General features: G+C 40.4%; 1 protein-coding gene across 1 annotated transcript; it reads left to right on the top strand.

Annotated features, from left to right (window-relative positions):
• Positions 1-904: 904 nt before the first annotated feature.
• ctdnep1a (CTD nuclear envelope phosphatase 1a) lies at positions 905-12,429 on the top strand. The gene is made up of 8 exons (XM_084924183.1): positions 905-1,635; positions 4,672-4,738; positions 7,825-7,943; positions 8,043-8,114; positions 8,361-8,477; positions 8,602-8,713; positions 9,957-10,041; positions 11,033-12,429. Exons 1-8 carry the CDS (start codon positions 1,531-1,533, stop codon positions 11,091-11,093), a joined length of 738 nt encoding a protein of 245 aa, XP_084780309.1. The 5' UTR covers positions 905-1,530; the 3' UTR covers positions 11,094-12,429.
• Positions 12,430-14,239: the final 1,810 nt, after the last annotated feature.

Below are 14,239 nucleotides of genomic sequence, written 5' to 3'. Positions count from 1 at the left end.
CAATATATGTTTAAAATATGATTTGAAAGGGAAGGTTTACAAGCTGGTACTCAGACCTGCCACAGTGTATGGTTTGGAGACAGTGGCACTGACAAAAAGACAGGTGGTGGCAGAGCTGAAGATATTAAGATTCTTATTAGGAGTGGCCACAATTGACAGGACTAGAAATTAGTACATCAGAGGAACAGCTCAGGCTGAGCAGTTTGGACATGTACAGAGGAAGGATAGTTGATACATTGGATAAAGGATTTTGAAGTTGGAGCTGCCTGGCAGGAGGGAAAGAGGAAGGCCACAGAGGAAGTTCATGGATGTCACAAAGGAGGATGTGCAGAGGGCTGCTGCAACAGAGGAGAAGCTAGGGAGGGGGTGAGTTGATCCACTGTGGTGACCTCTATAGGGAGCAGTCCAAAGAAGTTGAAAATGTATACTGATTTATAGATGATGTCAGCAGGTAGGTCTGATGGCACTAAATAATTAGTTTTGAGCGACAGTTCGACATAAACACCGATGCCAATTGCAGTGTCAGATTTAATAGTCTGATAGTTTACAGAAATTTGATTCAAGCAACTTTTTAGCATTGAATTACAATTACCAAGTCCGTGATTTACTGACAGCTGTCAAATACAGTCACATATTCATTTCAGTTTGGTTTGATATTGTCGTTATACAAGCTACACAATGCTCCAATAAATCATTACATTTCCTCTTAAAAATATACAGGCCCGTCCATTACCACCAAGTCACACGGCTTTCTCAGCAAGAGTTATGTTTACGTACAACTCCACATAAGTATTTATGTAAGAGTACAGCTGAAGAGCTAAAGAGCAAACTAAAAGTTGTTAATTTGAAGATTTTAGCTGACATGCTCGTCCTCGTAGGTTTGTTTTCTTTCCACGTGGACGTGCTGCGCGCAACCGAGCTGGTCGCGGAAGTGACGGCAAGGCGGCGATGGCGGCTCGCAGTTTCATTCCGGATTTCCACTGGACTACAAACTGATTTTAACCGGCCCGGTTAGACTTTGGGGAACTTTTGCAACACTGTCTCCATTCAGAAGCCGCACAGACTCAAGTCGCGTTGAAGTGGTGCCTGTCAAGAAAGGACCCCACAGCTTTTTTGTGGTCTATTTTTCTCCAAGGTTCAAGGTGGTCACCCTGTCGAGCTAGCGGTAGCTCGGTGGCTACGAGCTAACGGTAGCTGGTATACATACAGCTAGCTCCTGAGCTAGCTTGTCAACGAGCTGCGTGCTAAGGTCCACACAGCAGCAGTCGTCGTTCTCCGGCTTTTTCTTCGACCACCTCATCGTTTGCTTGTCACCGTTACAATGCGAAGTTACCCTGTTTGATGCTAATTGTGCCGCAATTGTGCAGAGCGAGGTACTCACACGTTTGCTTGGCCTCTCCAATAATTAAGAGTTGCTAGTTTGGCGGCTGTGGCTAAACACCAGAATTTTGACTCTGTAGTAAGCAAGTCCTTTCAGTAATTACCCCTTCCCAGCAACTTGGGTGAAAACCGCGTTGCCTAGTTATTAACATGCTGAAGACCCGGCAGTGTTTACTTGGCATCCGCACTTTTCTCGGCGTTACGTCCAGAATATGGGGCTTCATCATGTACATCCTCAGGAAGCACCTACGAACGGTGAGAGGGGCTTTGAATAATGTGTGACACTTTTCCGTGCAAGTCTTTACTTTGCTATGACTCCAGTGTGCCTGAATGTTTTAGTTTTAAATGAATCCCACCTGATGAAAAGCTTGGTTGGTTTTCAAAGAGCCAAATTACTGGCGCTCTCCACCTGAGATGTCATAATATTATGACAGTTTTTTACATGTCAGAAGCCTCAACCTCCCAGTTAGTTATCAAAAAGTATTGCTTAATTATTCATAACAACTATTTTTTCCACAACTAAGTTTTCTTTTAGTTAAAACAGTAAATTGAACCTTTATTGTAAAGCATCAGACACATTCCCGCAAATGAAGTATATAATGAGTCAGTGAGTCAAGTGCGCCAAAATATCCTCATGACTGCTTTAATTAATTATTTAAAAGTTCCACTAATTATCTCATTTTAAATTGGTACTTGTCAAATCTCTTTAGGTTATGGTCACAAGTCTTTAAATGGTCTAAAACCTAAAAGGCTAGTTAAATTTTTAAAAAGAAATGTCAAAATGTTTCTAAATCTAAAACCTTTCGATAATTAGCATCACCCCCCCACATGTATTGCATGATAAGTTATCAAAACTGTTGCAGATTCATTTATGAATGATTGGTCAAACATCAAAACTGTGTGTCGTTTTTTTGTTTGTCTTTTTTAATTGCAGGACTGCTTTATCTGGCTGCAGTGCTCAGTGAAAACTGCTACATCCAAACCCTAAATTTAAAGTGCCTTAAGCGTGTAGGTCACCTTCAATCGCTCAGAAATGCCTCCACAATAAACATGGCATTTAAGGTGACATAAGCCACCTGTTTGTAACTTAGACATATGCGCAGGTGTCGTGGTGTCGTTAATAGATGTGCATATGTGGTGTAACATGAGTGGACTTCGGCTCGAGCGCCATATCAAACCAACAAAGCTTGGAGGACTGCCCCGTGTGTTGTAATCATCTTGCTGTTTAGAGGTTTGTCTGTAGTTGATTGTGTGGCAGTAACACCTCAGGCCCTGAGTGTGAACAGTTCAGTCCATGTTGTGGCTGAAGTGAGAGGGATTAAGTCAGCACAGAGAGTGCACTGTTCTCCCTCTCTCTGCCTCTGTTTCTCTCGTTCTCACTCGCAGTTTAGCTCTCTTGTGCACGGTCTGTGATGCACTGGAAATTTGTCATGATGATCCAAGTGCAGGGCATCTATTATGCTGATATGGCGGGGTTGGGGCTGTTTAGAGGGAAATGTGTGTGTGTGTGTATATATGTTCTCACAACTGGGATAACCAGTTTTCTACACTTAATAATAACCTCTTGTTTATCCACAATACGTAGATCTAAATGAAGATAAGATTAATTGGATTATGTATTTTAGGAACCGGTCATAATCCCAGGCACGCTATCCCATGTCAACAAATGACGAGGTGGTTGGTTATTAATCTTACCCACATCAGTGTTACATAATCGTTGTGTTTATCATTCTGCATGCAACAATTGGCTAAGCAAAAAATAACTACCAGCTTACATAGCTGATATTTGTACTTCACTGATTAGCTGATTAAGAATAAATCTGCAATGGTTTTCATAACTAATTAAAGAATAATATACTTTTTTTAAAGCAGCGTTGCTCCAAATCATCCGCTGTATCTTCTTTCTGCAGATCTAATGGTTAAATTAATGTCTTTATTAATCCAAAACAAGCAGCCTGAATATGTTGTCTTCAGCTCTGAAACAAACACGAACCAATTAATTAAATTGTTTTACAAATTAATTAAGGGGAAAAAATGTTAGTTGCTGCCATCGTCCATTTATAGTCATTAGTTATGTCCCGAGTGTTCTGGTTAAAGGAACACGCAAGCAGAGGCCCGCTGCTACATGAGGGTTTTTCCTGCGTTTGAAAGATTTGGGCACCCACCACGAGGTTTTGATTCATCCCTAAGGGGAAACATCAGGACTGTGAAGTAATCTTTGTTGAATAAGAGTTTAATTTAGTAACAAAAAGAATTTTGTTTGTCGAATGGTTAGAAATAATGAGACAATAAGCAGACATCTGTCATTTAAGATATATCTATGCAGGGCACTTTTGTCTGGGTGTACAGTCACACACCCCCATAGACCAGTTTTAAACCAGGAAAAAACCCTGCACATGTTGATGTAAAATTTAATAGTTTTCTTTAGATGATGGGCTGGAAAAACAAATAAAAATAGTCCACATTTTATTGTTTATTGTTGCCTTAGTTTGGAGGCACAGGATGTGTGCGTGCCAGGTTTTCAGATGGACGTTTTTAAAGATACAGAGAGCTGAGTCGGGGGTGAGATTTCCCCCGTGGTACCCAGCAGCTGCTTGGTACCCCCCCCGGGGGGGGGGGGGAAGCCTACTGTTGGAAGCAGGGCATAGAGGGAGGTCCTGTCCAAGGCAGGTACCAAGCAGCTCAGTCAAAGTCACCCTGTGAGTCTCCCTTTCTGTGTGTGTGCCCCATGCAACGCTGACACCCACCGACAGCTGGGGGGGATAAAAATAGCCCTGTGAAGAAAAGTGCAGAGCCCCTGGGCAAGAGCGGCACTGGGAAGGATCCTCGCTGTAGTCATTTGGATCGCAGCAGAGGAAGCGCTATGGGTTGGACGCAAGCCACTTCGTTATTTCAGTGTGGTGCCCTCCTCTGTCCCCTTACTTTATCTGGTTTCCTAAGAATGCTTTATCTTAAGGAGCTGAAAAATAAAAATTTCAGATCCTGGTAAAATCTCTTATCAACCCAAGGCACAATTAGTTTTCCGTTTTTACTGTTATACCTGAAAGATTCCTAAAAGATGAAACATTTCCTCTTCTGTAAAATCACATGAAAAGTTCTTTGAGGTCAGAGCGATTGTAAATAGGGGTTTGAGGCTTCTGTGTACTTGGAATGTATGGTGTTGTCAAATATATCACAGTTTAAGCTCTGGTCGTGGTATATTTAAGTCATTGTTTAAGTGTTTAGTGCATGTTACAGTATGTGCTCCTTCTATTGAGAATTCGCTTTTTGATTCCCTGTGTTCATTTGCAGATAATCCAGTATCAGACGGTGCGATACGACACTTTGCCCCTGTCCCCCATCTCCAGAAACAGGCTCAGTGAGTACACTGTTGTTTTCATGGTATTTCTCTGTATAAAAGCTTATCTTGGTAAGTCTTAAAGATGCTTTCGCTAAGGCACATCGGTGTGTTGGCCACAAAATGAAGGAACCATAAAAGCATCTTTGTAATGTGGACAGAAGAAGGTGATAAACAAGTTTGTCAAGTAAGAAGTGATTGTGCTGACTGGGACTTTTTCTGGAACAGATGCACAGTTTGGAAACTATCCCCCTCATGTTCACCTTTAAGTAAAGACTAAATGGCCACTATGTCAAACTGACTGGCTTCTCCACATAAGGAAAATCACACTAGCTTTTAGATACTTTTTTTTTTTCCATGACCTTCTTTTATAGATACAAATATTAAGTTGCATTAAATGGGTTCATGCACAGCTGTATTCTTTTTGTCAATTTTTTTCATAAACCTGTTTGCTGCATAGGTCTGTTGTTTTGCGCTGTTTAACCAACTAACAGCTTAACAACAGAGTGTGGTTTTGCACAAAAGGTATTTGGCTGTATATTGGCACCGCAGCATTTCAATTAGATGACTTTATTTGTTTTTTAAAGTAAAAAAAAGAACAATTGTAAACATAAAACAAATGTTGGTTTTTTGCAGAGCTGTAAATGTCGACTGAAAGTTTTCCAGTGAAGCGTACTGATACAGTCATGAGTGAGATAACTCGTGTTAGCAGCAATGTCAACACTGCATAATGTAAATAGTCTTTGACATTATAAACTGCATTGCACGCAGAGTCTTTAGTGATTAAGGATTAGTATATATACCATAGATATCCTCAAGATGTGTGACAGCAGTGCTAAAGTTGTGAATGCCTAATGTGTAGATGCACACTAGCTGTATATACCAACACCAACCGACAAACTTAACAATTATAACAGTATCAACGTGTGAGCATCCACATAATGCAATGTTATCTTTGATTAAAAAAAAACAAAAACTGGCTTTCTGTTTTGAATTAAAGGATAGGATATGTAAATGTTACAGGCTGGGCCACACCACTTGCTCAGGCACTGACTGGTTTGGTTTGTGAGCTCTGAATGAACTTCCCTTCTGTCAGCTGAGAGCTCATTCAACAGCACACTCTTGACTTAGAGGAAGGATTGTATTTCAGTCTACTTTACTTGCCTCTCACTCATTCCGCTGACGTCACCAGCACATCCAGGTCCAGTCTCTAGTGAAGTGTACATTAACTTAGCTGCAGATGGTGGGTATTTCTGCTAGAAGTAAAGCGGCAGTGTGGTTGCCAAATCTGTGCATTCCAATAAGGTCAGCTTCAAAGGTTAAAACGGTTACCCAGAGTCCTTGAAGCGCTTAACTGGAATCAGCTGGAGTGTCTTTGGGGGAATAAATGAGTCTACTGAAAAAGTAACTGGAATTGGCTGGAAACACATTAGGAAACTCATCAAGTCAGGGATTGCAAAGAGATGAGGGGAAAAAATGAAGGCACCTGGGTGTCAGGGCTTTAATTTCCACTATTAATTATAAAAGAGGATGTGTTATAATATTGTTATAAGATACTTTTCATAAACCTAATCATAAACAATTCTTACTCAGCCCATCATTTCTTGTTGACTTTGAATTAAAGTGAAGTACATTATATCCTCACCAGGCATAGAGGAAACTCACATAATGGGTTTCCTTTTTTTCATTTGCATACCGTTTAAGTGCATCAATCAGAGTATTGGAGTCAGTAAATAATAATAAAGAGATCTTTACACATGGTGGTACACTCTGTTCTAAAAATTAAAACTGAAAAAAGACTAAGGAAGTTAACAACAAAACTGATGATGACTTTGTAAAAGTTTGTCCTTTCGCTGTGCTGTCTAAATGCTCTGGAAAAAATAAAATGGCTTGCCTTTTTTTGGGTCAAGACTTAAAATAAGCAGTTCCTTGTTTGACATTAGGGCTGCCACAAATGATTATTTTGATAGTCGACTAGTCACCGATTATTTTTGCTATTAGTCGACTAATCAGATCATGCATCCATTGGACATAAAACACAGCTTATTGCACCAGCATGCATCTGCTCTTATATAACTATCATTAGCTTACAGCTTTAAGTGTTTAAGGTATGTGCTAACTAAAAATAAAGACAAGATGATAGTTTATTAAAGTTTAATGAAATTTGCAGATTGTTTCGTTGGAGTTTAATAAATTTGGCCATCTGCTCCTTGCTATCTAAAATATAACACCTGAGTATGTTCTCGAGCATCTCACACTTCTGATAATCAGCTGTCTGCTTGACATTTATTCAGCTGTGTAAAAACTATAACTTTAATCTCAGCCAGACCGATTTACTCAGGAACAAATAAAATACTGAAAAAAACCAAACAATAACATTTTTAAGTTATCTAAGTGACTTATATATATTTAACCTGAGTAGCGAAAGACGGCGGTGGGTTTGAAAACGATTTGCTGGGAGTCCGGTGTTCTCACGGATTCTAGTGAGCCTTGCCCTCGGCTAGCTATCGAGCTAGTGGGTAACAGACGTCTCCGAAAATGTCGGCGCACTTTTGAAAATATGTGGTGTCTTGCTAAACTGAGCAGATATTTGAGGTTTACACAGTTACATTCTCGCCTGAAAATATGTTAAACGTTTATTTTGTGACCCAGAAAGTATAATAAGTGTAATATTAAAACTAACTAGCTGCCGCCATTGTTGGAAACTGAGCTATGAATTCTGGGACACAGCTTCTTCTTCTTTGGGGTTTAACGGCAGCTGGCATCCTTGTACATGCAGTGCTGCCATCTTCTGTTTCAGTCCGTTATTACACTCTTAAATCCTACTACTTATTCCTGCGTCTTTTGGGATCTTACAAAGCTTCAAACGAAGCGACTATTAAATCAGTCGTCGCCGATTTTGATAGTCGACGTAATCGTGACTAGTCGACTAATCGTGGCAGCCCTATTTGACATGTTAGAAGTAAAAGAGAAACCTGCTTGTTGACACCGACATGTTGTACAAAAGTTAACTGAAGTGCATGATTTTTCACGTAGCCTAATTTCTCTTAATAATTTTGTTTGTGTAGATGTGCTAAATGAAGCTTGATGCTATTAAATGAATGCAGATGCAGTAAAGAGGAAGATTCTGGTTCTGGACCTAGATGAGACCCTGATCCACTCTCATCATGACGGCGTCCTGAGGCCCACAGTGAGACCTGGCACACCGCCGGACTTCATCCTCAAAGTACGGGTGGCCAACCATATATGAGCATGAGTTACTCCCAGTTGAAATACCATTTCTGCCTAAATGAGCTGGTTCCACCCGTTTCCCCTTTCCTTACAGGTCGTCATTGATAAGCACCCAGTCAGGTTCTTCGTACATAAAAGGCCACATGTTGACTTCTTTTTAGAAGTGGTGAGTGTTATTCAAACAACCGTGTGCAAGTGTGAGTGTGTATGTGTGTGTGGCGACGGTAACAAGCAGTATATCACAAACATCGTCACTCCTTTGAATCCTGCCTGTCATCCTTGTCATTAATCTCCATTGTACTGCACTCTCACACTCATAAAAGTGTATTTATTTTTTGTATTGACCCTTTGTGACTTGCTGAACACTGATGGTAATTTGTGAACATAGACTGTTATGTTCTTGTGTATATAGGTGAGCCAGTGGTATGAGCTAGTGGTTTTCACAGCCAGTATGGAGATCTACGGCTCGGCAGTGGCAGACAAACTGGATAACAACAGGAACATTCTGAAACGAAGATACTACAGACAGGTACCGCTCTACGCTGTCTTCTGACAGCCCGTGTTAAACCTAATATTGATCGAGTTTCTGCTTTCACTCTCACTTTTGTTGGTGTAGATGATTATATTTACATTTTTTTTCTTTTTTTTCCCAGCACTGTACATTGGATCTAGGTAGTTATATTAAAGACTTGTCTGTAGTACACGATGACCTGTCTAGTATTGTTATCCTGGACAACTCGCCTGGTGCTTATCGAAGCCATCCAGGTAAGATTTCAAAGTGTAAATGGGCTTCAAAACAAGATCTCAGAAACCACGAGTGACATCACAGTAGTTACGTCCATATGAAGTTTCATTAGAAGTTGTTTAATGTATTTACAGTGCAATAGGTGAATAGCATCCCCACCTTCCAGTTGCGACTGATGGGAACAAATCTAATGCATGTTTTCAGAGCAGAAAGTGTCAAACAGAAGTATAACAAAGGGTCCTGCTGATTCCTGGATCAAAGCTTTATTAATGCTGCTGAGATAGATAGTTGAGTAGTTTGTACTGATAATATAAAGACATGGAGCAGAGCACCAATTTCTGCCTTTGTTTTGTATGTCTTAGACCTGTCAAGCTCAAAAAAGAAAGAAATGGTTTAGAGCAGCGGTCCCCAACCCCCGGGCCTCGGACCGGTACCGGTCCGTGAGTCGTTTGGTACCGGGCCGCGAGAGTTGAGGCTCAGGCGTGAAATGTATGGTTTTCAGGGTTTTTATCGGTTTTCGGCGTTATTTTGTTATCGTTTTTATCGTTAACTCTGTTTTCCTGGGTCTTTTTTTCGGTACCGGTACTAGTTTTATTTTGTTGTATTTATCCGCAACACCTTAAAGGTCGGTCCGTGAAAATATTGTCGGGCATAAACCGGTCCGTGGCACAAAAAAGGTTGGGGACTGCTGGTTTAGAGTATAGGTGTAAGTTTTTCTATTTGGATGCTTTGAAGCTACGTTATTTTGGTCACATAGAGCACCTTTGCATGTGAGCAGCAGAAGATTGTGGCTGTTGTGCTCACAGCTAGAGCTGTGGGCCTGACACGACCATATTAGTTATAGTTCCTCTCACTGACTGTCAGAAGTGGAGCATTTGAGTAGTTTGAAGCTTTTGGTTCACACGTATTAATTATACATAAGGTCACTGGATTATTAGAATTTTCCCCTCACTGTAAGTACACACACATAAATGAGAAATGGTACGATACCTGCTAACGAGTTGAGTTATATATTTGGCTGCTTGTTTTCGGTCATGTTTAACAGATCAATTAAATCAAATCTTTGTCTTGGTAGAATTGAACTTTGTGACAAGGACATAAGCGAAGGTGTTTTGACTTCAGGGCCTGTGTTGTAAAATGCTGTTGCAGTACATTAAGTGCGAAGCTCCTTGAACACTCTGTGGCCTCTTTAGAAGAGCAGCACAAAATCACTACCATGTCCGTTTTTCTGACACAACTGACTGGCTGTTTTCTGCCCTCCAGACAATGCAATACCCATCAAGTCCTGGTTCAGCGACCCTAGTGACACAGCACTTCTTAACTTGCTGCCTATGCTGGATGCACTAAGGTAAAATGCATAATAAAGCTTGCATGAAAGCAAAGGGATAACATATAAAGCGCCTTGAGGCGACTGTTGTTGTGATTTGGTGCTATATAAATAAAATTGAATTGAATTAACAGCAAACCTGCACAGTGTGTAATGTATGAGGTAAACAAAGGAGATGCTGAGTGTTTATCATTGATTTTCAGATGTGTATGTCAGGCGTTATTTTTAACACCAGGTTGATTTATCCATTGTTGGATTAAGCTACTGTTAAAAGTAACTTGTTACATTACATAATTACTGATATGAAAAAGTAATCTACTGAGAAAAGGAAACACTGGTTTGCAGTTAGCTTGTATATGTTGGATATATGACCATGGGGTGTGTAAGCTTCTGCATGTTTACCTCTCTAGTGCACTGGCATTACCTCTGCACAGTGTGTAATATTGGTAGCATCTCTTCCTCAAAACACACCAGCAGCAGGCTCATCAGTTTCCTTTTGGCTGGCATCATTGACTGAACCAAAAAGTCACTGGCTGTAGTTTCAGAGGTTTTGCTCCTGTTTTACTGCTGCACAAAGAATACTTCCACAGAATAAAAGCAGTCACCTTTGCCTTCACATTCCCTGACTTGGCATACACGCTGACAGAAGTATAGGACTGGATGTACTTTTAACTTTTTGGCAGCTTCATGCCAAAAAGTTAAAAGGAGACAGAAACATTGTGAATTTGTGTGGCATTCTTCTCTCTGGTCACATCAAAGGAACAGCAGAATTTAAGATTTACACAGTAAATAACTGAAATGTAAATAAATAACTGAATTCTTGAAAAGGAGAGCTAATGTGTTGCATTGCAGTGGGAATACTCTGAATACTTGCCAGCGTGAACATGGCTGATCTTTTGATCTTACTCAAACAAATAAATGAGCTTTTTTTATCCTCGCAGTGTTAAACATGCATTGGTTTCCCTGCTACGATGGCAGCAAGTACACTGAAATGTCCTCCTGTTTGTCATAGGTTCACTGCTGATGTCCGCTCCGTCCTCAGTCGAAACCTCCACCAGCACCGGCTCTGGTGATTGGCTGAATTGAGAGGGATCGGGCTTGTTGACCAGCCTCTTCTCTCTGCTGGCTTCCACCCTGCCCTCCATTCCCACGTAGACGACCCACCAGCCCTCTCCGAGCCCCTCCTGAGGTGACCGCCTCACACAGGATGAACAGTATGGGATCAACAGAACCCACGAACTACTGGGGAGGGAGGGGGAGCCAGCTTTTTTTTTTTTTTTTTTTTTTTTCGTTGTTGTTGTTTTTTTCTCTTGGTTCTTTATTTGTACTTTTTTTTTTTTTTTCTTCTCCAAAACAAAGAGGAGCCTCTCTGCCTTATCGCTCCTGATACTGACTGTGTGTGTATGGAGTCGGAGTACGCTTGCTGAGTTCATTAGTCCTTTTTAAAAAATTTTGAAGATAAAGTTGGGAGATCGAGGAGGATCGGCGATGCAACAAAGACTTTTTTTTTTTTCTCTCTCTCTCTTCTTCGTCATCACAACATACTGCACTTCAGCAAACTCATCAGTTTACTGTCTTAACCTCTTGGAGCAACTGAGTAGGGGAAAATAGAAAACTACCCCCTTTTTTAGATCACCATCATACCCCAAGCGGTGAGTCATCAATTCCCAAGGTACTTCTTATTTTTTTTCTCCCCCAGCAAGATTGGATCAATTTAAATGATGTAACTGATGGACCCTTTCTTGCAACATACCACCCACAGGCATTTTTTTTTTCTGGACAAATAGCCAAGAAGTCTAAGTTTCTTTTCTTTGTTTTTTTTTTTTTCCTCTTTTTCTTTTTCCCTCAGCCATAACCAACAACTTTTTCCCCCAAACTTCTTCATGGGACTCTGATAAACACTTTAAAGTTGTGAGGAAAAAAAAAGAAAAGAATGGCTTGTAATGATACACGGACTGCCGTTCCGCCTTTCCATATCTGATTGTTTCTCTGTTACCATGATATCTGCTAATATGACTTCTGAATACCACAACAATTTCTTCGCCTCATTTTTAAAAAAAAAAACAAAAAACTATTTGATGCCATCCTGGTTTCATTTAATAAGAATTGCACTTAATCTCCTGTTTTGTTTTTTTGTTTTTTTTGTTTTGTTTTTTTTTTTTGCAGTTTGTTTGTTAGTTGATTCAAACTTGCAGCCTTCCCACCCCTTTGCATTTTTTTTAATTTTATTATTATTATTATTTTTTTTTTTTTACCCATTCCCCTTTTTATTGTATCGGTTCAACTATTAGACGCTCCATCTTTAAATGCCTTCTGAACAATGTCAGTCTTGTCAAGGCTCACAGCGGCTTCTTATTGGCTCTGTCTCCAGGTCTGTGTTACTAATAAAACACTTGTCAGTATCGACCAGTTACAATTCAGCTTGTTTTCTTTTACTGCGAGTAACACCCTTCATGTTTGAGCGCTAACATTTTGCAGCTCTAACTTCACTGGAGTTCCGTGTCTGTGAGAGGAACACTTTGGTTAATCATCTGCTGCCACCATGTGGTGTAACGGGGAACTGCACTGATCTCAGACTAACTTTGTTTTGGTAAAGGCTTTTTCAAACTGGAATAACCTTTGTCCCCAAAGCTCTAGACAATGGGTTTCTGTCCCATCTTTGTTGTTTATTTTATCTACAGCTTGAACTTGAGACAAAAAACAGAAGCTGTTCTTGTTCATGTAAGCTGTGCGTTTAAGCACTGCTGCAGGCCATAATCGCTTCTAAGTTTTTATGTGTACGTTTATTTGTTTTAATTGTGAAGAAAAGTGTAATTTTAAGACAAAGTATGCAAATCAGTTTTCTAGTTTCTATTTTTATACGCATCTCTACTTGATGATAAAACATCCTCACATGAAGACCGTTTGGGAGAACTGCTGACCATCTCAATCATGTTGCATAATCTTAATCAGCAGGTAGTGTTTTGTACTGTTTTGTGACTGTTTTGCAAATGAATGACTGTCAGTGAAAAGTATCGACGTTTTTCTTACTGTTAGTGTATCAAGCATGCAGTGCAATAGTCCTCTACTATAAGACCTGATTTGGTTGCACATCTGCTAGCCAGCCATAGCTGTGCGTGTGATGATGTGTGAATGTTTTTTGTCCCAAGCTGAAGACTTCAGAATGTGATTTCTAGTCACTGTATAAGGCTGATACAGTATATGCTTTGGTTTGCTAACACCTGCCTCTCACTGATGATTTAAAGGCTGAAACGCAGAAAGAGGTAAATATGTTTTTGCCATTTCTTTTGGACCACAGCTTCCTTCCAGCCACCTTATTAAAGGAAACCTATTACGCTGTTATACTCCTCAGTTTATCCTCTCAAACAAGTAGTTTAAGCTTCCTTCCACCTTCCCTCTAAGCCAAAAGTCTTCTGATTAGCTGCCCCCGCTAAACGGGGGCAAACAGGCAGGTGGGAGAAAGGCGACATAAGTGATTTTGACCCTTTTAAGCAGATGGGTTACAGCAGTGGGTCCCATTCCTGTCAGCTAAGGTCAGGAAACAGACTACAATTTGCACAGGCTCACAAAAATAAATGTTGCCTGGTCTGATAAATTTCTGCTGCAGCATTCAGATGGTAGACCCAGAATTTGACCCTGGCATCCGCATGAAAACATGGTTCCATTCTTCCTTATATTCACAGTTGAGACTGCTAGTGGTGGTGTGATGCTGTGGAAAATATTATCTTGGTTCACTTTGGGCCCCTTAGTATCATGTGAGCATCATTTAAACACCACAGCCTACCTGATGATGGTTGCTGAGCACGTCCATCTCTTTTGAGTAGTGCACGCATCTTCTGATGGCTGCTTCCAGCAGGATAACACACCATGTCACAAACTTCAAATGATATCAAAGTGGTTTCTTGAAGATAAGTTTGCTTTAGTTTAATGACCTCCACAGTCACCATATCGCAGTCCAATAAGCACGCTTGGGATGTGGTGAAGTAGGAGATTAACATCATGGATGAGCAAATCTGCAGCAACTGTAATGCTGTGTGATCACGTCAACGTGGACTAAAATCTTTGAGGAATTTTTCCAACAACTTGTTGAATCTGTGCCACAGAGAATTGAGACACCTAATAAAGTGACGAGTGTATATGTGATAGAAAATTAGGAAAACCGAAATAGATGCCCCTTTAAACCTGCCTTGCTTTCATCCGCCTTGCAAATCGAGCGGAT

This window comes from Perissodus microlepis, chromosome 3, assembly GCF_051167445.1.
Source record: "Perissodus microlepis isolate ML-2025 ecotype Zambia chromosome 3, ASM5116744v1, whole genome shotgun sequence".
Lineage (NCBI taxonomy): Eukaryota > Metazoa > Chordata > Actinopteri > Cichliformes > Cichlidae > Perissodus > Perissodus microlepis.
The sequence above is the reverse complement of the archived record's forward strand: the minus strand, read 5'-3'. Positions and strand labels throughout refer to the sequence as shown.